The 21,477-nt window shown below is 47.6% G+C and overlaps 1 protein-coding gene across 1 annotated transcript; it reads right to left on the bottom strand.

The window, feature by feature from the left end:
• Positions 1–296: 296 nt before the first annotated feature.
• On the bottom strand, positions 297–20,102 carry LOC144095248 (uncharacterized). Its single transcript, XM_077629030.1, has 8 exons — positions 20,069–20,102; positions 19,762–19,968; positions 17,882–18,057; positions 13,398–13,604; positions 12,160–12,275; positions 6,354–6,480; positions 4,234–4,536; positions 297–551 (listed from the first exon to the last, which is right to left on the bottom strand). The coding sequence occupies exons 1-8, from the start codon at positions 20,100–20,102 to the stop codon at positions 414–416; spliced, it is 1,308 nt and encodes a 435-aa protein (XP_077485156.1). The 3' UTR covers positions 297–413.
• Between the last annotated feature and the right edge of the window lie 1,375 nt (positions 20,103–21,477).

Below are 21,477 nucleotides of genomic sequence, written 5' to 3'. Positions count from 1 at the left end.
TATATCAAGACGACTAGGCTGGTGCAGAATACACCGGCAGACGAGAAGGAGACGCTACATGAAGTTAAGTCTGAAGAGACCTCTATTTCTAAATTCCACGAAAAAAGGAGAGCTCTGAAAGTGCGGAAAATGACTGGGGCTGATCAGGGACATTCAACCGTATTTCTCCTTATGCGTTATTTGAGGAAAGGTTGGTAGCGCGTAGCTCTAGAATCGGAAAACAAAAGCCAAATGCTCAAGAGAGTTCCCTAGCAGGGTTATTTTATTTTCAAGATCGCCTCCACTGCTCAGCGCGTTATATTGAGGTCGACAATAAAGCGAAAAAAAAGGAAAACACTTTTGAGGTGGTGTCCCAAAAACGCAGAAGTAGCCTGCAGGGGCACTCGTTACCGGTAAGTCGCTTAGGATTATCCTTAAGGCCCGCTACGGCGAGCTTTCGCTTGAATCAGTTCCAGGCGGAGGTAGTTGTTCACGTTGCAAGCTTTCGACACGTCGTGTTGGACCTCGAACACCACCCAACCGTCAGAGCTGTTCCTGGCATGCCTCTCCAGCTGAAAAAAAAATGAGAAGTTTATTTTCTGATTATAATTGCGCTCTCTGGAAGCAAACGCGGAAGCGTTAAAGAACAACCATATCCCGCGCGATTACATTATTTTTACATTTAAAAACATGATTTGGATCATGGCTCGACCACGCGATCGGTCACGCGTTTGACGATCTATGCTGGACGAGAGGTTCTAATCTTTCCGAGAATAACATGCGCTCGCGAACCACAACCACCACGGCCGTGTTTTGATGACCGCGAAGACGCAAAAGGCGGCCGTGTGCTGTGCAATGTCAGTGCACGCTGAAGGTCCCAAGGTGGTATAAATGATCCCGGAGCTCTCCACTGCGAACCTCTGTCTCTGTTTCTACTTTCACTCCCACCTGCCCGCCTTCCTTAACGGCGCGGTTGAGGTGTCCTCGTCAGTTACTAATTCCATACTTTATTATTGTTGTCAAACAGTACTAAAAACGTTAATGCGAGCTTTGAGGACCAAGCGTGGTGGGTGGACGCCTGCTGATTTTTTTGTTTAGTGATTTAAGGCACTTATAGCGCCACAAAGGGGAAAACTTTAGGTATGTTAATCACAGAAAGAAAGAGTGCAGGAAAAAGTTATGAACGGCACAAAACAGATACTTGAGAAAGAAGTATTAAAAGCGCAAATGATATATAAATCAAGTTCAGCAAACCACCTGAGAACAAAAGCCTGGGAACACAAGTGGGAGCTCCAACAGGATTCCACGCGTCAGTATTAAGTACCTGCGACTGCTAAAATATTTCTGCTTGATAAACTCATTCGTTTAGTTTAGTTTATGGGGGTTTAACGTCTCAAAGCGACTCAGGCTGTGAGAGACGCCGTGGTGAAGGGCTCCGGAAATTTCGACCACCTGGGGTTCTTTAACGTGCACTGACATCGCACAGTACACGGGCCTCTAGAATTTCGCCTCCATCGAAATTCGACCGCCGGGGCCGGGTTCGAACCCGCGTCTTTCGGGCCAGCAGCCGAGCACCATAACCACTCAGCCACCGCGGCGGCTAAACTCATTCGTTCGTCTACTGCAGCTTCAAAAGTGTGTGATTCGTTGCATGAATTTTAGTGATTGACGGTAAAAAAAAAAAAGATCTGCTCAGAGTTTTCTTTTTGTTTGGTATATTTGCAGTGAAAGTACTTGCGGTAACCGACTTTTTTCCGCTGTCAAATTTTGTGTAGTAAGAAGTGCTAACCTGTCATCCCGACGTTTCCAGGCATCGTCAACAATCCGCTCTCCCGCATTTCTATTCTCCTCCTGCCAAAGCGATGCTCAAGATATAGCAAGGTCACGAGTAACAACCCTTTCACCACTGCGAGGCACACTTGTGAGCCAAATTGTGGAATGTGTCGTTGCTATTAAGTAGGGTTCAGTCAGAGTTAAATGTTTGAAAACTTTGTTATGGACATAGATGGAGGATATCACCAAAGGCCGTTCTTAGATTTTTTGGTGTCGTTTGGACAAGAAGAAAAATGACTACAATATACAAAACCTCAGTGCCTTGCATGAATAATGTAATGCTAAAACATTTTTCAAATCCCCTAGCTTAAAGAGAAAATCGTCGTCGCCCAGTGAGCAATTTCTCGGCCATCACAGAAGCTGTCCTGTGGCTCCATTAAGTAAGCTCACCATTATCAGAGCCGACCTTGAGGAGAAATGGTTGTCGACGTTTAAAGGAGAAGCTTCGGAAAAATATTTCCTCTGAGACTGTTTTAGTGTCGAAATAGAAGGATAAGAATGGGGTGGAGCGCATATGGCAGATGCTCTCAGATCATGAATGGCAGTTTACCAATTTCCCCGAAGAGAAAAGTGTACAACAGCTGTGTCTTACCAGTACCCACCTACGGGGTAGAAACGTGGAGGCTAACGAAAGAGGTTCAGCTCAAGTTATGCAAAAACGCAGCGAGCCATAGAAAGAAAAATGATACGCGTAACGTTAAGAGACCGGAAGACGGCAGAGTTGGTGAGGGAACAAAGGCGGGTTAATGGCATCCTGGTCGAAATAAAGAGGAAGAAACGGGCTTCGGCATGGCATGAAATGCGAAGGCGAGATAACCGCTGGTCCTTAAGGGTAACGGAGTGGATTCGAAGAGAAAGCAAGCGTAGCAGTGGGCGGCAGAAAGTTAAGTGGGCGGATGAGATTAAGAAGTTTGCAGGCATAGGGTGGGCGCAGCTGGCAAAGGACAGGGTCAATTGGAGAGACATGGGAGAATCCTTTGCCCTGCTGAGGGTGTAGTCAGGCTGATGATGAAGATGATTATGACCACTTCTTTGGCAGAATTTTTCAAATACACTACCAGAGGTGTTAATGGAGTCCAACACCGCGTTTAGAAACTTAGGTTCGATCGTTACCACGGGATGCTGCCGAGGTTACCGTCTGCGCCGTCGTCTGCTACGATGCGCTGTTCGCATTCGCCCAATTATCATGCCGTTAGAGAAACCGCTTTCGTTTAGAAGTGTCAGACCTGTAGATTTTAAACGGCTGTGTTAGCAAATGTATAGCAAGCGGAAGCTTGTCCGACTCCGAGAGAGGCTTGTCAGAGTTGGAGGAAAGCCTTGCTGATAGAGCTCTTCCTGGGGAAATCTCCGGCTTCGAAATACACATTTTTTTATCATGAGATTTTAAAAAATAGCTTCGAAATAACGTTGCATACTCTGCCACACACGTCTTCAACGAACGGCCACCTCAGTAGGTACACCATGCTACAATAAAACCATACCGGAAAGTTTTGTTTTCGCGTGGTCGAGCCTGGTGGTTCTCAAATGCCTATGAAGCGCAAACCTCGCTTTTACACCGGAGTTCCCGGGTTCGAACCCGACCGTGGTGGCTGCGTTTTTATGGAGGAAAAACTCTAAGGCGCCCGTGTGCTGTGCGATGTCAGTGCACGTTAAGGATCCCCAGGTAGTCGAAATTATTCCGGAGCCCTCCACTACGGCACCTCTCTCTTCCTTTCTTCTTTCACTCCCTCCTTTACCCTTCCCTTATGGCGCGGTTCAGGTGTCCAACGATATATGAGACAGATACTGCGCCATTTTCTTTCCCCCCAAACCAATTATTATTACACCAAACCGGCGACAGCAATGGCTCCGAAGATCTCTCACTTAACGGTTCAGCGCTCGTCGATAGTGGGAAGGACACGGCAAATATGAAGAAACATCTGGCAAGGCGGGGCTATACCATAGACGTATGACGTTCTCCTCGTCTTCCCTCAAAAAACGAGGAGTTGGGGAGGCAGTGATATTTCTCTTGAGGAGGGTAGCCGTTCAGGGGAGTGAGAGGAACCACTTGCGTGCGGGCACGGTAGATGGAATCATAGCCAGCGAATCCACTTTTATTACGATGGCTTTAACACCCCTTGCTGCAAAGAATTTTCATAAAGTTTGCGGTCATGCGTTTTAAAACAAAGCCTAATAGCCGCCGTAGCATATATATTCGACCAAAGGTTTCGTAGAGCCCTTTTTAAGATAGTGGGAGTGGGTGAGAGGGCGTGGTGTACACTACGATGAAACACTCTGTTGTTTTCAAGTCCTTATTATCCGCCTTAAATTATGGAAAAGTTGTTTTAAAGGCTATATTTTGCAAAACGCAGCTGCAGCGATCCGCTACGTTAACTACCACTGCGCTTTATCATCTAGGAAGGAGAGAAGCGGAGGTGGTACCTTTAGTGTTAAGCTTCGCTCGGTCTCGTAGCTAGCCCAGTAGGTGCGGTTATAGTTGTCCACCCAGGAAGTGTAGCCGAATTCTTCCCTATGATCTGACGTTGGGAAGTTATAGGACCCAGCTGAATTGCAGAGGATGCCGTAGTCGGCCATTACAGCACGGTCGCATTTGTCCAAGAACGTCCTCGGCTTGCCGGATCCAACTTCACCGACGAACAACGCGACGCCCAACGTAGAGGAAAACATGATGCGGAACTTGTCGCTTTGGGATCGCAGGCGCTGCGCGGCACGCTCCGCAAATGCCTGTAGTTGCCCATAGACAGGACATGCAAAACAAAATGAATCAAAGAGAGAAAGGCGTCGCGAAAGTTGGAGAACTAACGCTGGACGTTTAATGAATTAGCGATAATCTCAAACGTCGTCTCTTCTTTCATTCGGCGCAATGTGAGAAGCAGCTACAAGACAGGCAGCTGCAGGACCTCTATCTCAATGTGAGACATAGTCAAACACCGGACAAAGGGGTAGGGATCAATGATAATTGAAGAATTTACAGATGCCTGTTAAGTAAGGTCGACGGTGATTTCGGGCAAATTAAGAAAGTTTCACAAAATTCTAGAGACGGGAACCTCCAGGACTTCCTACACATATATTTCAAACGCATGCAGCCCAAATAATATCGGGGGTTAAAGCACGCATGTCGCGAGAGTAGCGCCCGAATCCATTATGCACGTAACCTAGCACCCAGAAAGTTGGCGATCGCTACTACGCATGGCACGTTCATTTCACGGTACTATGGGTGTTTGCCGGGGAGTACTGGATCTGCGTTCCCAGAACTAGCTTCAAGAAGTTGCCCTCACGATGAGGTGAATGTCTTGTGTACGTCGCGCGTGAGCCTTTGAAGGCACGCTCCCTCTAGCGGGGAAACGCGCAACGCAGAACACTTTCAGCGCTTCGCCTCCGGCACAGGACTGTTTTTCTCCCGCAGTCCAGCTGGTTTTGCCGTTCTGCAGAACAATCTCTCCAAGTGCTTTGTTTCCGATTCCACAGAGGTGACCGGCCAATGGGAGGTGACCGCGGCGTCAGGTCACCGACCTACCACCGGCCGCGGCGACGGGAACACACAGCGACAGCTGAACAGCGAGAAAATGAGGCGAGGAGAGCTCGCGCACTCTCGTCTGTGCTTGCGGACGCCGTTGAAGCAGGAGCACGTAGCTGGTGACACGTGCCTATAGCACGTGACTAGAGACGTTATTCTACGGAGCTGCGAGGCCACGGCGCCGTTAACGCAGCGCCGCTGCTGGAAGTTTCTCGATGCTGTGAGCGGGGCTTAGGGTGTCCGCAAAATTACAGCATCCAGATTAGCAGTGGTCTTTCTGTAGCGAAAGCTACACTAAGCTAGTCAGCCGCGCATTTCAGGCGGTCCGCGCTAGTCACTTCGCCGCAGTCACCGTAACCATGGCAACCAGCTGCGCCGAGTCGCAGGTGTTCGCCGCGCGCTGTCGCTTCGCCGGTCTCCGCGCAGCGCCGCGTGTGACGTCTTCACTTATCTATGCGCCTCACTGCGCTGCGCTATGCTGTTAGCAGCTGCGCCGCGGCTCAGGATATAAGACGCGTAGCGGCCGCTCGCCTTGGGAGAAGACGCAGTGGAAGAAGACGCGCCTGGGGGAAGGTGAAGGCACACTCAGAGCAATATAACGCCAGCAACATTTCAAGTACGAATGCATTTGCTACACCGCGTATATGGTTCAGTGATGAGCACCGGGTGACACAGCGTTGCGTTTCGGTCGGCGCTTTCGTGTTGTGAGAAATATTGATCCCGACAGTGAACGGTGGATATGGTACAGAGCATTTTAGTCCTTGGGCAACGGAAGCTTGTGGTAGGCCGGTGACCTAGGATATTGAGGACTTAAGGCAGGCGCCTTTACGAAGCATGCCGAAATAAGCACCAAATAAGAAACAGTGTTCATCGATTTCATCACCACGAAGCATTCGAAGCAGCGTTCGTAGGTTTGAGTTAAGACACAGCGCGGACTTCGTATATTAAGCTCCAACTATGATTTTTTCATAGGAAAGCTCATCTACTTCTCGTACGCAGAATGAGCGTGGCGAAAAAAACTCACAAAAGAGGGCAATAGCGTGTGTGCATTCTTTAAGGACACGGGGAAGGAGTGACACCCCGGAAGTGTCTGCGGCCCAAAAAATCCAACGCTGTGTATGTGCGTCTGGATAATAATCGTGGTGAGTGATCTGAAACAAAGAGAAGAAAACAAAGAATGGGGGTGTATAAATTTGAGACCAGAAACAACATCTTGAGTTGAGCTTGTGGTAGAGAGATTTCCGAGGGGCTATGTTACGCACCACTAAGAGCGTAGATAACAAAGTTACACATCGGGAATAGTGCCCAATATCTAACACCTACTGTATGGAAGAGATGTCATTCTTTAGGATCAATATCGTAATAAAAATACGGTGTCATCGAAATTTGAGCGCGTGTTGGAAACACGTCTTGAAAAAATAAGTATCTTAAAAGGTCTGTGAGGCTCTAATAAAGTTGCGGCATGCCTGGAATATTGAAGCACGCCGCTTCACGAATAGTGTCCAGCAAGGATTTTTTAAATGCCCTTTGTAGAAGCTGAGTTATCTGCAGTTAAAATCTGAATTTCAGCGTCTTCCCGCCTTTCCCTCTCCTCTCGTCACTTTTTGCACGATGGAAGGCAGGCGCTCCTTCGCCGACCCCCCTGTGGGAGCGGAGCTTCCCGACCCGCCGGAGATAAGCGGCTCATTGGCCGCGGCCACAGTAACTGCCTGACGTCTGAAAGAATTTAACCAGTGGCCACCTCTCACCTTGTCTACGCAGATGTGGGGGATGGAGAAGGGCGCGAACATGAAAAAGTCGGCGAGAAGGGCTCGCCAACTTTCGCGCGTGATTGTGAGTCCTCTGTTGCGTGTAGAGTATTATTTGGTTCAGTTTTTCAAGGCAACATAGTGCAGTGATTAAGTCAGTTAATGTGCTCTCCTCGGAAGGCGTTTCAGAGCCCCTTTAAAGGGAATCAGATTATCCTCAGTCGAAATATTTGTCATGTCCTCCTTAGAGCTGCATTGCACGGTTTTTCTCGTTTACTGTACACCAGAATCACTGTAGCGGCAGGCTCACATGAAGGTCTGGGCCCGCTGAAATTGAAATTAGTATGCGAAGTTTTTTTCCTAACCGCTTAATGCCGTTTAATATCTTTGAATGCATTGTACTTCCATTCATAGCATAATTTTCAAACCTATAGCTGCGGACTACTTCGATGTTTACTAATGTATTTCCTACCCTGCGACAGCTCTTGCCTTGGGGCTAGCAGTACTCTGAATAAATGAATAAAGAAACTATCACATATATGTCAGCATGTGGCAAATCACTTTGAGCACGCCTTAGTCTCATAACAAGCACTGATCCATAGAAATACCCATTTATGCGCCTAAGGTTCTAGCTTTCGTGAGTACTTCAGAAATTTGACGATTTTCTTCATATTAGACCCTTTACAGAAGAGAGGAAAAAGTTGGAATGCAGCAAGAGAAATTGCAATCTAATTTCCGGACTCGAATTATCATACCCTGAGCGTTAGAGATAAATCGGTGACACAGTTTAGACTCCCCTTTTTCGAAACATATGCAGGCGGTTGTAAAGTATCGCCCTTGCAACGCAAGGCGGCAAAAAATCAATACTAGTAAATTATATCCAACCTTGCTTGTCTGTGCCACGCTGTTTTCGCGTCGGTTTCTCTGTCACACGCAGCTGACATGCCCTCGGAACGGAAATTATATTGTGTTTTTATGAGAAATTTTTGTGGAAGGTGTGAGTTGCCCATGTCACAGCTACAACTTTCTCAGTATTTTTTATTATTTCTTCCGTGCCCTTCCTTGTCGGGATGCATGTGTTGCCTCGAGGCAGCGCACCACGGTGCACAACTTCTAGCCTTATTAAAACGGGTATGAGCTGTGGTCACTGCAATATCACTTCGTTAAACCTTGGTGTTATTGGGCAACTAAATGCAGACAGAGCTAACAATGAACCATGTTTGGTGGTGCTGTATCTCGTCTTTCGTTTAGTGTGTGGAGGAATGACATAACAGCTATAAAGGTATAATGAGCCTGCCAGTCTTCAAAAAAAAAGAGAAGCACAGATGCAAATGAGTGGCGGACATTTAGAAATAACTAAACTTATCTATCTTAGCCCGATGCGCGTGGTACAGTAGTACGCTTTAAGGGGCCGTGAGGGCATCTCTATGCAATTTTAGTTCCCGACGAAAATCAGTTCTGTGGCTTTGTCTACGTGTGTCGATTCTAGTCATGCACATAAGTCGCGTTTTTTGCTCAGAAAATTGCATTAAATTATTTTGTGCCACTCGGTTCAAACATCTGACGCCTGCACTGAAAAGAACTCCTTGATCACTTTTTTCAAGTCAACAGTGTTAAAGCATAGCCGCTGGGATCCGCGTCAGGAAAAGTGTCTAGCCTCTGGAATCGGCGCAGCGAAAAGTGTCTAGCGTCTGGGATTCACGTCAGGAAAAGTGCTAGCCTGTGGAATCCGCATCAGGACAAAGTGCCTAGCGTCTGGATTACGCGTCAAACGCGTCTAGCCTCTGGGATGGGTGTTGGGGAAAAAAGTGTTCGCAACACCTGGATTTCATCTTTTGGTCTTGGTCCTGTTCTGTCCTGAAGAAATAATATTTTTAGTGAGAGTTGAGTCTTGGTCGTTACTCTGCGCTTATAATCGATACAGGCCAAATTAAGGTTCTCCTCACTCTTCTGTGCGCGGTTGCGCTGTACAGTGCATTGGCTCAGCAAATAAATTTTGAACTGTAAATTATGGCCTGCGAATTGCTTGTTGTATTTTTCCAGCAAGTGAGGAATTGCCGAGTTTTCAAACACTATAACAGCGCATTACATTATAACAAATATTATAGCTGTTGCACAGAACTGAGGCTTGGGAAACGCCAGCGGCCGGGGACAAAAGACGACGACACAGTGTGGGTGTTGAAGAAGAAGCTGACGACGTGCCGAACGCTAAAAAACGCTCCTGTTTCGTGCCGTACCGGGTTCCTGGTTTCTGACGGACATCTTGGTTGAAGGCCAGTTGACGTCTTATACTACAAGCGGTGGAGGTGCGACGATCTCTTCACCCTGGAGCTTCGCAGCCGCGTCCTGCCTCCTACGTCCATCATGACCGAGACCACGCCCCAAGCTGCGCCCCCGTCACCCGCCGTCATCCATGCCACTTTCAGTGGCATGGATGACACCGACGTAGAAGATTGGTTGGCGTCCTACGAACGCGTAAGCGCTTACAACCGTTGGGACGATAGTGTTAAGCTTACGAACGTCATTTTCTATTTGAACGACGTGGCAAATCCGTGGTTTCGTAACCACGAGGCCGGCATCTCCACCTGGGCGGCTCTGAAATCCATCCTAACCGAAGACTTTGGGCGTCCCGCTGTCCGTAAGCTCCGCGCAGAGCAACGCTTACGAAATCGGGCCCAACTCCCTGGTGAAAACTTCACCAGTTACATAGAAGACGTCGTGGACCTGTGCAAACGTGTCAATCCCTCAATGAGCGAGGCTGGCAAGATCAGGCACATTATGAAAGGAATTGACGACGATGCCTTTCAAATGTTTGTCGCCAAGGATCCCCAGCGTGTCTCCGACGTCGTCAGCCTCTGCCAAAGCTTTGATGAGCTTCGCAAACAGGGCCTTTCCACTCGGCGTTACGACCTGCAGGACGCCACTCTCTCAAGCTTGGCATTAACAGGGAATGATGACATGGACTGCCAGTCCCTACTTCAACACATCCAAACCTTTGTTCGCGAGGAAGTCGCTCGGCAGCTGTCGGTCTCCACGTGCCCGCCTCCGCCCACCCCATCGCTGGCGCCCTGCCTTCAACGCGTCATCCAGGAGCAGGTCGCTGAGGTGCTGCCCGCTCAACATCAGCTACCTCTCGTCGCGGCGCCTCTCACATACGCTGATGCCGTGACCCGGCCAAATCCCCAGCCTGTTGCCCCTGCCTACAGGCCGCCCAACAATCTCTACACGCAGCAGCGGCCTTCCCCTCCAGCTCCTCGGCCTGTTTCACGGCGCCAGCCAATGCCTGCAAAGCCGTGGCGCACGGCGGACAATCGGCCCATATGTTACGCCTGTGGCGTGGTTGGTCACGTGGCCTGATTGTGCCGCAATCGCGGACCCATCCCTACACCTATATTCGTGAGCCAGCCTACGAGATTGCGACATTTCCGCTGCCTGCGTTCCATGACGAGCTTCCTCGCGACTATTCCCGCTATGGCATCCGTTCCAGCCGCTCGCCATCTCCTCGCCATCGTTCTTGTTTGCCGATGACCCGCCGCCCACCGACCGCCCAACCGGAAAACTGAAGACCGCAGTTCCGGAGGCAAGAACTGCGACACCGACGAATCGTCAAAGCCCTCTTTTTGTACCTGCCAATGTCACTGCGGTGTTCGTGGAGGGCATAGCCGTCAACGCGCTTATTGACACTAGTGCCGCAGTTTCTGTCATGAGTTACGATCTTTGCCGTGGACTGAAAAAAGTGACGACGCCGCTTCCTTCCGTTTCCCCAAGCACCACCTCCGCTCAAGATTTCCGGCCCATAGCAGCTTGCACTGCCCGTCTCCTAGTCAACGACGTTTCGTATATCATCGAATTCATCGTCCTCGCCCGCGCTTCGCACGACAGTATACTTGGTTGGGACTTCGTATCCACCCATCAAGCTGTCATCGATTGCGCTCGTGCCGAACTTGAGTTATCGCCACTGACTGACGCTCCCTTTGCCGTGCCGCCTCCCGCTGATGCTACAGTGATTGTCGCCGAAGACACCGACGTTCCGCCTTTCTCCCCCGCCCTTGTGCCGCTTTCTTGTGCCGCCTTCTCCGACGCAACCTTTGTTTACGCTCCCTTGTCACACAGTGCCACCATGAACTCCGTTTTACTGCCGCACGACCTGCTCACGATTTGTGATGGTTCAAGCGCTATTTACGTTCGCAACCCGTTTTCCTGCCCTACAACTTTACTCCGTGGACAGTCACTTGGCAGGGTCGGGTTGCTCGACTCTGCCAGTATCAAGGGCCTTATCGCATCATCCAGCAAACCTCTCCTCTAAATTACCTCACCGAGCCCCTCCAAACGTCCCCGGATCACCGTCACCATGGCCGCGAAATTGTCCACGTCGATCGCCTTAAATTGCACTACGATACCCTCATCCTCGCCTTTTTCATAAGTCGCCCGTCCGTATCCTCCCAGTCGCCAGGGTGGCGCCTTTTCGCCCGGGTGGTAGCTGTTGGACTGAGCTGAGGCTTGGGAAGCCCCGGCGGCTGGTGACAAAAGAAGACGACGGCACAGTGTGGGTGCTGTTCAAGACGAAGCCGTCGACGTGCCGAACGCTAAAAATGCTCCTGTTTCGTGCCGTACCGGGTTCCTGGTTTCTGACGGGCCTCTTGGTTGAAGGCCAGTTGACGTCTTATACTACATAGCAAACAATCCATCAGCGCAGTTGCGACGAGCTTCAAATTTAGTTTCATCAAAACTGCTATGACCAAGACTGAGGAAACGACGAAGCGTTGCTTCGGGTGGAGATGCTTGCAGAAGATCTAACAAGGCTACATACGATGCAGTGCCAGCCTCGGTAGTACCCTTGGCACTAAGTAATTCCCGCGTAATTTGTCCTGGCCTATCTTAGGGTCTGGTTGAAGCCGAAAGCAAAATATTTAATTCACAGCCCAGGGTGCTTAGTGTGTAGATACCATATATTATGCCATGCTTTGAATATTTGGTGAGAGTCTTCAACCCGGCACTTTTTTTACTGCCTTCCTTTCTAATTTCAGAGAAGTAATACAAGGAGGGCTTAGTGTTGAGATCGTCAGCGTCGAATGAGCTTACCCTATTGCTCCCACTTCAGAAACAAAGTCGTCGACTGCTTGAGCAGTATAAAATTGGACCCCGAGGAAAACCACAGGCTCGGAGTGTTCCTGCTGGATAACCGCTTTCTTCAGCTCCTGCGCAGTGCGTTCAGCAATGCGTTCAGTTGAGGCTAGACACAATGTACGCTAACGCAGATGCAGATTTTTACTGCTGCCCAGCCTCTAATATCAGCGATGCTGACGTCGTGGAGGCATCGATAAACAAAATATAAAAAGGCTGCACGTGAGATGTGCTAATTAAGCTGACATTTATTTTTTTAAAATATATCCTCTAGCCAACACAATGACGATTTGAGAGCGAGATTGTAATAAACTATAACATTCCATTGTTGCTTACAGGTACACATCAGGCCTGTGGCGTCACACCGGGGCATGTATTTCAGGCTTTGAAATCCGAAGAAACTAAAGAAGATAAGCTTAAAAATAAAGATAATTTCATTGCTTGAAAATTGGGCATTGTGCTGAGTCACTGACACAAATACATGTACATATACAAAAGGAAGAGAAAAATAATGAGTAGTGTGTAACGTTCCCAATAACACGAAAAAGATTCAAGAACATATCGAGAACTTTTGCGCACACCGAAGTTCTGCACTCACAATCAGCACTGAGTTCGCGTCTGGTCAGCGGGAACATTTTTCGAAGCGAAAAGCTTCACTACGTTAGTTAAAGCATTCGCAGCGTAGGCCAGAGAATGACCTTGAACGACCGTCAGCCCAACCACTTTAGCCGTGTATGACCGTATGTGGTAGTTATGGCGTCGCACCCTTGACCCTGACCTTGACCCATGACCTTTCGTTGACTTCTGACCTCTGACCTTGAGATGACCTTTGACCGTTGACATTGGGTTACCTTTGGGGTTGACCTTAAGGACATCCGATGGGGTGATGTGAAGCCACGTGATGTCATGCTTTGGGGGTGTCGTAGGACCATGGGATACTATGTCATAGCCACGTGGTCATGTGAGTATTATAGAACGGCTGTCGCGAGCGTGTAGCGGAGCTGCCATGGACGAGCCGCAGACGCTTAGCAAGCGTGCTTGCTTTTCGCTGAATTCCAGGGTTAGCCAAGTTTAGTCACAGCCAATTTCTTCGCGTAGTGACAGTCATTTGCAGTAAAATAACATCTTCTGGGTCAATACTTAGGTGAAGCCTTCGTGTCTAAAACGAGTGTATAAATTCCCACGCGAGTACTGACCTCGAACACCGGTGCCAGCTCGGTTGTGTTCATGCCCTCGTGGCGGGGGAAGTTGAGCACACCCATGGCCGACACATTCATCTCCCGCACAAGTCTTTCCAGCAGGACGAGTGTCCTGGGAATAGTACCCACGGTGCTCCTATTGTTCCGGGGGTGCAATAGTGAGAAGCTCACACCGACCCCCATTTGCTGGTGAGCGCCGACAGCCTGCAGACAATAAGGTGGGCGTGTGACAGCAAATTTGGCTTTTTTTATTTGAATAGACTAGGGTCAAAATTGGGATTATTGCCCATGTGTGAAGGACAACTAAATATTTAGTGGAAATTATATTATGTCTACAATGTGGTTTATTGGATATTAAAAAGAAGGTGAAGTGGTTTTTCGCGAATTTAATGTTCTTCGAGAAATCGAGTGAAGCTCCTAAGTAAAGCATGCCAAGTAGTTTCGCGCTAGCTTTTAAAATAATGACGTAATCGCCAATTAAAACGACAACTATAGTCACGCTTGTTCTCACAATGCTAGAGAATTGCGGAGAAACTCATAATAGTCATTTTTTCCGAATTTTCAGACGTCCGCTGCCTTTCGCCCACGAGCTGCCATGACTTTCCCAACAGCGCCAAACAATGACTCGTGTCGTGTGCTTCACCTTCGGCGGCGTTGATTTATTTCCTTGAAACTACCGTTTCTTAGCTTTATACGCAGTGCCGCCCTACGTGACGTCATCACTGCAGCCTCTGCCCGTCGCTGCGCACTGCGGAGAAGCCTTATTCTGTTTTAAATCCCAGCACAAAAAATGTTTTGCATGCTTTACCTGCAAGTTTCATGCATTCGGCCCCTCTTCGAATTCTAAAACCTGTTCACTTGCCTTTTAAGCAGTCGAGAATATAATACGAAATATGTTAGGGACATTTTGCAGCACGCCATTACTGTGCATCCGCAGATCGCTATAAGCACGCCAGATGGGGCTAGCTGCGGGCAAGCTGCAGGCATGCCTGCCGTGTCGGATTCATCTGCGCATGCGCACTGCCAGTACGCGGTACCTCGTAAACCGTACTGGTAGCGGTGTTGGTACGGGCTATGCAAATTTTGAAAATACGGATAAAATGTGGGGTATTGAAATTCAATATATATGTAAAGCTAGACACCGCAAAAAAATCAATTTATGATCAGAGTAAATCAAATGCAGGCCATCGATTTGTACGAATTACTAATAATTCAAGTGCTTATTTGTGCGAGGGAAAATGTTATTTCAAGGCAATGGTGATATCCAGCTCAGAGCTGAGTGCACGCAATACTAACTTTAACAAAATCAAAACTTTTATTCTGTTAAGGCGGCTTCAATAAAATATTCGCTTAACTTCCTCTTAGCAGTGAAATAACAGGTCTTTAGAAGAGTGCACATTTGAAGTTCAAGCCGTAAAGGAACGGCTTTTCTTCTTGGCCCCTTTCACAATGTGTACGTCATGTTGTGAAGAACAAATAAAAGTGAATGAATGAATGAATGAAGTTTGTGTTTTATGAAGTCGAACACGTGGACGTTGCTACGTTCACTGCAGCATATGCACCTGTCAAGCACTAGTCAGCAGGTTCAGCCCAATAGCTTGTCGTACTGATGACCCGTGACGCCATTATTAGAACACAGCTCAAGCGACCTAATTTGTGTAAAAATTACGAAAAGCAGGTACATTTATTTCATTCCGCATTTTTGTCGGGAGGCTTCGCATAGTTTTTTCACCTGCTCATTCTCTGCCAGCGCATCGGCACTGAAACTCAGCTCTTTCTTCCGCGCGCAGTTATGCAAGAAACGGCCATTTCATGATTGGAATGCACCTAGGAAACAAATGTTCCTATTGTGGCATTCCTGGCCCTATAAAATGGATTTTTAGAAGCTAGCAAGTGTCTTTAGCGAGTCGTTTATTGTCGATGGAGGGCAATTTATACTATAATCCCCTATCGGAATGCGCGTAACGAAAAAAATATTCGGACACGCAGTGGCATAGCGAGAACATATCCGAAAATCTTGACAACAGGACTTTTGGAGGGCTTGAAGCGGGTAAAATGAAAAAAATTATTCTAGAATTACTCGTGTCCTAAAAAACCTCACACAGGAGACTTTGCGCAGTTTGCGAATCAACAAAATTGAGTCTTATTTAAAATTGTCGCTTATGTGACACAATAGAACGTCTTGCGAATTTTCATACTTTCCTTTGCTGAGGTTTCCTTAGATAGAAGCCTGCTCTTTTTAAAAGGGGAATGCGACGGGGTGCAAGACTTGTGGGATGAAACAGACTCCCATCAAGCCACCACTTACAGTGTTTCTTCAATATTTTGTAGGAAGATGCCTTTAAAATTTTCTTTCTGCCTGGCTCTCGCTCACAGAAGAAATTTTATCTCTGCTGAGGGTTACGTCTTTTCTATCTAAGACTGCCACCCTACCCCTGCGCAATCCTCGTGCTTCTCTTGCTGACGTTCTTCCCCACTCATTCCTCAAACCGTCAGCGGCTCCAGACACAATATCATTACCACGGAATACTTTCTATCGCACCCATTTCTCGCCGTTCATCACTTTACGCTTTAATCAATGAAGATGGAGGGGCGGTGGGGGGGGGGGGGGGGGAGGTCAGTGGTGACGGAGTGAACGAAATCAGTATTTATTTTAGTTAAGGGAGTCCGTGATCTAATACCGTTATTCGCTTTCGTCAAGAGCCAAAGGCGTCTGCGCTGCTATTGATGAGAGCTTATTTAATCTATGAACTCAGATTTCATTCAGAGGAGTGTAGATTTGGGAAAAGCAAGAGAGAAGAATAGTGGTCTCGGCCAACTTAGGTTCCGTCTTTCTGATTTTATGGTTTGCCTTCTTGCTGTTACGAAAGCGTCAATCAATAAATGACTATTTGCTGCATGGTTTTATATGCATGCTAACAATAAAAATTTACACGGCTAACTTTTTGCATCAACTGGAACATACAACTTCTAATATCAGTTTCGACACACCTGCGATAATTCCCAAGTAAGTTCTTAAAAGAGATGGAGTAAATCTTTGAGACGGAAAATGTAATGAGTAAACTAAGGAGAGGCTGCTGGTATATTTGGATATTAGCTCAAAGATAAATGGGGGACCCACTGGGCATTAAAGACCGCTCATATTTTAGACAGCAGCATCTTAGAAAACGTCAACGTCCGAAAATGATCCGAGCCACATGATATCATTTGCTTGGCGAGTCGCTTCCTCTCGAAAAACCTTCCGCATTATCAGGCTTAGCTGTAAGCAATATTCCCTTCCCGCATTTCGAGTCAATATTAAGCTTGCGCACTGCAGAGGTCACCGAGAGAAGTATTGGGTTCGATGATCTTTGGGTTAACCTTAAAGGAACTCAGAAAGGGGTTTCAATAAAGGTGAGAAATGTCTGGGATGTTATAAGATGACGGATCATAATTATCCCCCAGCAAGATTTATTTCAATGCGTTTTGTGGAAGCTGAGTTATCTGCAGACAAAATTTGAATTTCCGCGTCTTCGCGCCTTTCCCTCTCCTCTCGCACGCCAAAACGGCGGCGCTCCTCCGCCGGCCCCACTCACTCGGCCCCTCCCCTACCTCCACCGCCTACGGCGCGCGCGGAGTGGCCGCGGCAACGGTAGCGTGTGACGTAGGAAAGAATTTGGCCTTGTGAACTAATGATAACCTCCGGCTGCTAACGTCATTTGCACGACGTGACGTCATATGCCAGGTTTTCGCGCGAAAGCCCGGCACCACGTGTCGCCGCGAGGTTTCGAAAGCGGGAATTTTTAAAAATGTATTGTAAATTTCCACTTCGCTTTTGAGGTCGCGTACGCGACATTTACGCTCGGCAGCCTGTGCTCTACGTACGGCAAACATTTTAAAGCCAAGCTCAGACACCCCTTTCTGTGGCCCTTTAAAGACTACACATATTCTTAGAAGTGCACACTCCATGAATGACCATGTTTTACGTACATTGTAGGAGTCACCTCGTATATAAGAGTATAGCCATGCTACCCATGCCACCCAGGTGAGCTTGAAAGAAGAAGGCAAAGTAAACATAGAACAACGCTGTCCCAATAAAACGCATGGTATTCTGTGGAAAAATGTTCGAGGATGCGCTTGTGCAAAACATTGTACCCAGTGTTCGCGTGTGGGAGAAGATATTCTTGTTAAGGTCGTCCTCATGTTGATCGAAAAAAAAAGACGGAAGCAGTGCTGGAAGCTTCAACTTGGCACACCTGCGCAAAGAACTTTCGATACGAGTTGAGTTGCCTTGGCGATCACCCAAGCAGCACAGCTAATCGGGCCAATATTGGAAATATATTGCCAAAGGCTGGTCCTACACAGGATCCCAGTGTGAAAACATTCATTTATAATATCGGGCCAATTACCGGTACTGCTTGGGCAGCCAGTGGCTGCGCCAGTGATTTCTGCATGTCTGCAAATTCGCTAATTCTGATCACTGTTGACGCCAGTGGTCCTACCGCTTTAAAGGCATCCCAGGAGGTCTCTCCGTATATCGGGAGAAAGGAATTTCCGTATTTGAAGAGGTCGGGGTAGATGGCGTAGTCGCACCAGCCGCCATCGAACACCTTCGGGTCCACAAAGCTCTCGCCGACGACGCACATGACCATGCCAGATCGACGAGTTGTGGTCGTGGCTGCGTAAGAGCGCGGCTAGGTTCGCAGGGTGTAGAGAAACTAGTGCGAACAATAACCACAGAAGTAAGAAACCATAAACCAGCCGCCTTTGCAGAGGTCTCTTCAAGCCCGGAAGACGCGAGCACTCATGTTAGTGACATAAGCCACTATTGTGCTCCTTACAGCTCTTGGGTCTGTGTATTGACACTTCGTCGCATATTTGCTGCTCTTGTTACGAGAGTACCAATAAGTCAGCACATTACATGCCTGCAACAATATGAAACTTGGAGGAAACATAAGGAAATCCTGCTGTATAATGTACAGTATAGGACATCCTTTATTGGCAGCACCATGTGCCTGCGAACGTAAACATGCTATCAATGTGGCGGTTGGAGGTATGCAAGAGCCCATGCGTCGTTTCTTTTCATAGAGGATGCATGCTGATTATCACCGTCAGCAGCCTGACTAGACTCACTGCAGGAAAACGGCCTCTCCCAAATCTCTCCATTAACTCTGTCCCCTGCCGGCGGTGGCTACGCTATTCCCGCAGACTTCTTAATCTGAAAAGCTCACCTAACTTTCTGCCGCAGCATGCTACGCTTGTCTTCTCTTCGAATCCAGTCCGTTATCCTCAACGACATCTTGCCTTCACATTACATGCCCCGCCGAAACTCATCATTTCTTCTGTAGTGTGGCTAGGGTGTCATTAAATCAAAATGTTTCCCGACACACTCTGCCCTCTTCCTGTCTCCTAACGTTACACCTATTATGTTTCTTTCCATACCTACCAATTTTATCCTCCGTTTAAGCAGAACCTTTTCGTTAGCCTACACGTTTCTGCCACATAGGTGAGCACCGGTAAGATACAGCTGTTATAAAATTTTCTTTTGAGAATCCGCCCAATCAATGCATGCTAGTACGTCATCGCATATTCAAGTTCCCAAGTAGAGCCATCGTTAATTTCGTCAAGAATCACTTGATTTGCAATCATGACAAGCCTCCAAAGAGTCTATTTTGAGGCAGCCTTTAAAGCTGCAAGCGTCATTCGCAGCTGTTTTATTGCGCAGTGAGGCTCCACTATCGACGTAGTTCCCATACGCACCGTGAAGGAAACCAATGAAATAAAAGTTTAGAACCTTTTTCGCATGAAGCCAATAACTCGACCCCCAAATGAAACGAACTGAAAATACTTGTACTTTCGTTTAGTTTAAATTCAACAATATAATGAGCCTGAATGCTAAGAAATGAGTGAACATAGTCGGCATAATCCAGAAATGTAAGTGAAGCAGTCTGATCACGAACCGCTTAGCTCAGTCTGTGCTTTCTTTGGCATGGCTTAGCCAAAAACACTTTCGTTCCTGTACTACTAAGAAAAAAAAAAAAGTTTGAAAGATGGGCCTCTCGCTCTCAACAATGCGCCATCTTTTGGCCGAGGCAGTACGCTCATTGTGCAACTTTTTTGTTCCGATGGTACCTGAGCACTTTAAAAATTCGATTAGTCTTTCGTTACTGAAACGCCGCTAGAGCTCAGTAAACTTGCGCAGCAATTAAACAAGCCTAAATGATGGGATTCTCAACTAAGCAGTGTTGCTGTACTTACCATATCTTGCGACCCTTTCAACGAACCGCGTGCACACCAAGCGAGTGGGATTCAGGGCACAGTCGTCAATGTGGATGGATTGGGGTAAAGGAATGTTGCCGAGAGAAGCGCATTGCCTTCTTACTTCCGAGGGTAGGCACAGCGGTCTGCGGAGGTGTCATATGCATTGGGATCAGGGGACCAATGGAAGGCACCAGAAGACCAGTGGTTCCTGTGCTGTTGATGGTCGTGGAGAGGACTGCTCTGCGTGGCCCGCTACCGGTGCTTACGACCACGGTAGACCCGCCCCCGCCTCCGCCGCCTCCGCCGCCGGAGCTGCCCGCTTCCTCCTCTGTAAGGCAGCGGAAACGACGAGCGCATTCGTGTGCGCGCCCGTAATGACGCGCCACTGTTTCCGTTCGAATGCTTGACTGTGCGAAGAAAACGAAAACCTGTTGTCGGAACATGTTCTTTGATTGCTGTCATCCGGGTAATTTTATACTGCATAGGGCGCTATATCCGTAATAAGATACTAGCAAACAAGAGCTATCAGAAAAAAAAACATTACAATAAATCGGCGTGAATTTCATCCGTAGAGTACATTAAATTTAAGGTGTTTCGCGTATTCAGTTCATGTCGACACATAATTTCAATACGAAGCCCCACTTCTCTCTTCAGTAGACTGTTATAACTGTACGGAGAAAAAAGTCAAAATATTCAGAAAGTTCAGCAATTTAAAGCAAATTTAAAGTAAAGCCGGCTTAAACTGGCAGCAAAAACGTAATAACATATGTTTACATGGCAAAGAAAGCGCCCTACAACATGAAACCTTGTGTCTGTAATTATGGCGACGTCTGTAGGGCGAGCAGAGAGAACAGAGGAAGCGAACCGCGTTTTATTTTTTCAGCCGCAAAAATAACGGACAAAACTTGACTGCCTATTATTACCCGCCGCTGTGCCTCAGTCGGTTATAGTCTCGCCACAGGGGACTTTTTTCGATGGAGGCGAATGCTTCGTCCGCGTGCCGTGTGATGTCGTCGAAATCTTACTGGAGGTTACACCGCAGCCTCTTTTCCTTTCCGTCTTCCTTCGCTTCCTCATATATTCCTTTCTTCATGGCGGTACTAACATGTCTACGGATAGTTTGACAACTAATGAATTTTTCCTTTCACACAAATTACTTTCAGTTTTCCTATTATCGGCCAGAATGCACACCCGTGGTAATGCGGCTGTTCAGCGCTATGTGTTGTTCGTTGTGCTTTTTACTAGTGTTGCCTACAACACTCACGAGTGTATGACGGTGGCGTTTCTGTTTAGGGAGGCTTAGCGCAAAGTTCGGGGCGCACGTCATGTGCACGAAGTGGTCGCGTGATTCCTATGTGGGGGTGCTACCAGGCTCCGCGGTGACACTACGTTGCGAGCACGCTCTATGGTCACGAAACTTACGACGTTTAGGACCCGAAGCTTCGAATTAACAGCTACCGCTGTGAAATTTGCACATACACTCGCGAAGCGGCAAAGACCTAAACTTCTGGGAATACTCAATGGAGTCCCTTTGTTTCATAAAAAATTATCTTTCCAAGCTCACCCTGCAGAACATGAATAACGTGCCCTAATTCCTACGCGAGCATGTATCTAATGTTGGGAGATAAGACGAATGATTGTTAATGTTATCTAGATTAACTCTGCGGTGCGCACAAAAAAGTGCTAAAATGTGATTATCAGTGATCTAGAGGTTATTGAATGAATGCTACGTCAACAAACATTTCGCTAAAAAAGCGTGTTGAAAGAATGAGTGAATACACAACCAGTCGTCCTGTAAATGATTTGCGTCGTCGTGAAAAACTTATGAGGAACCTAC

Source organism: Amblyomma americanum, chromosome 6 (genome assembly GCF_052857255.1).
Source record: "Amblyomma americanum isolate KBUSLIRL-KWMA chromosome 6, ASM5285725v1, whole genome shotgun sequence".
Lineage (NCBI taxonomy): Eukaryota > Metazoa > Arthropoda > Arachnida > Ixodida > Ixodidae > Amblyomma > Amblyomma americanum.
This window is presented reverse-complemented; position numbering and strand designations above follow the sequence as displayed.

Excerpts from the sequence above, each read along its gene's own strand:
- LOC144095248 (XM_077629030.1), bottom strand. The coding sequence starts at position 20,102 with ATGACAGCAATCAAAGAACATGTTCCGACAACAG. Across the intron at positions 6,481-12,159 it reads TCTGAAGTGGGAGCAATAGG|ATCACTCACCACGATTATTA; the intron begins GTAAGCTCATTC and ends TCTTTGTTTCAG. Across the intron at positions 4,537-6,353 it reads ACACGCTATTGCCCTCTTTT|GCATTTGCGGAGCGTGCCGC; the intron begins GTGAGTTTTTTT and ends GGGCAACTACAG.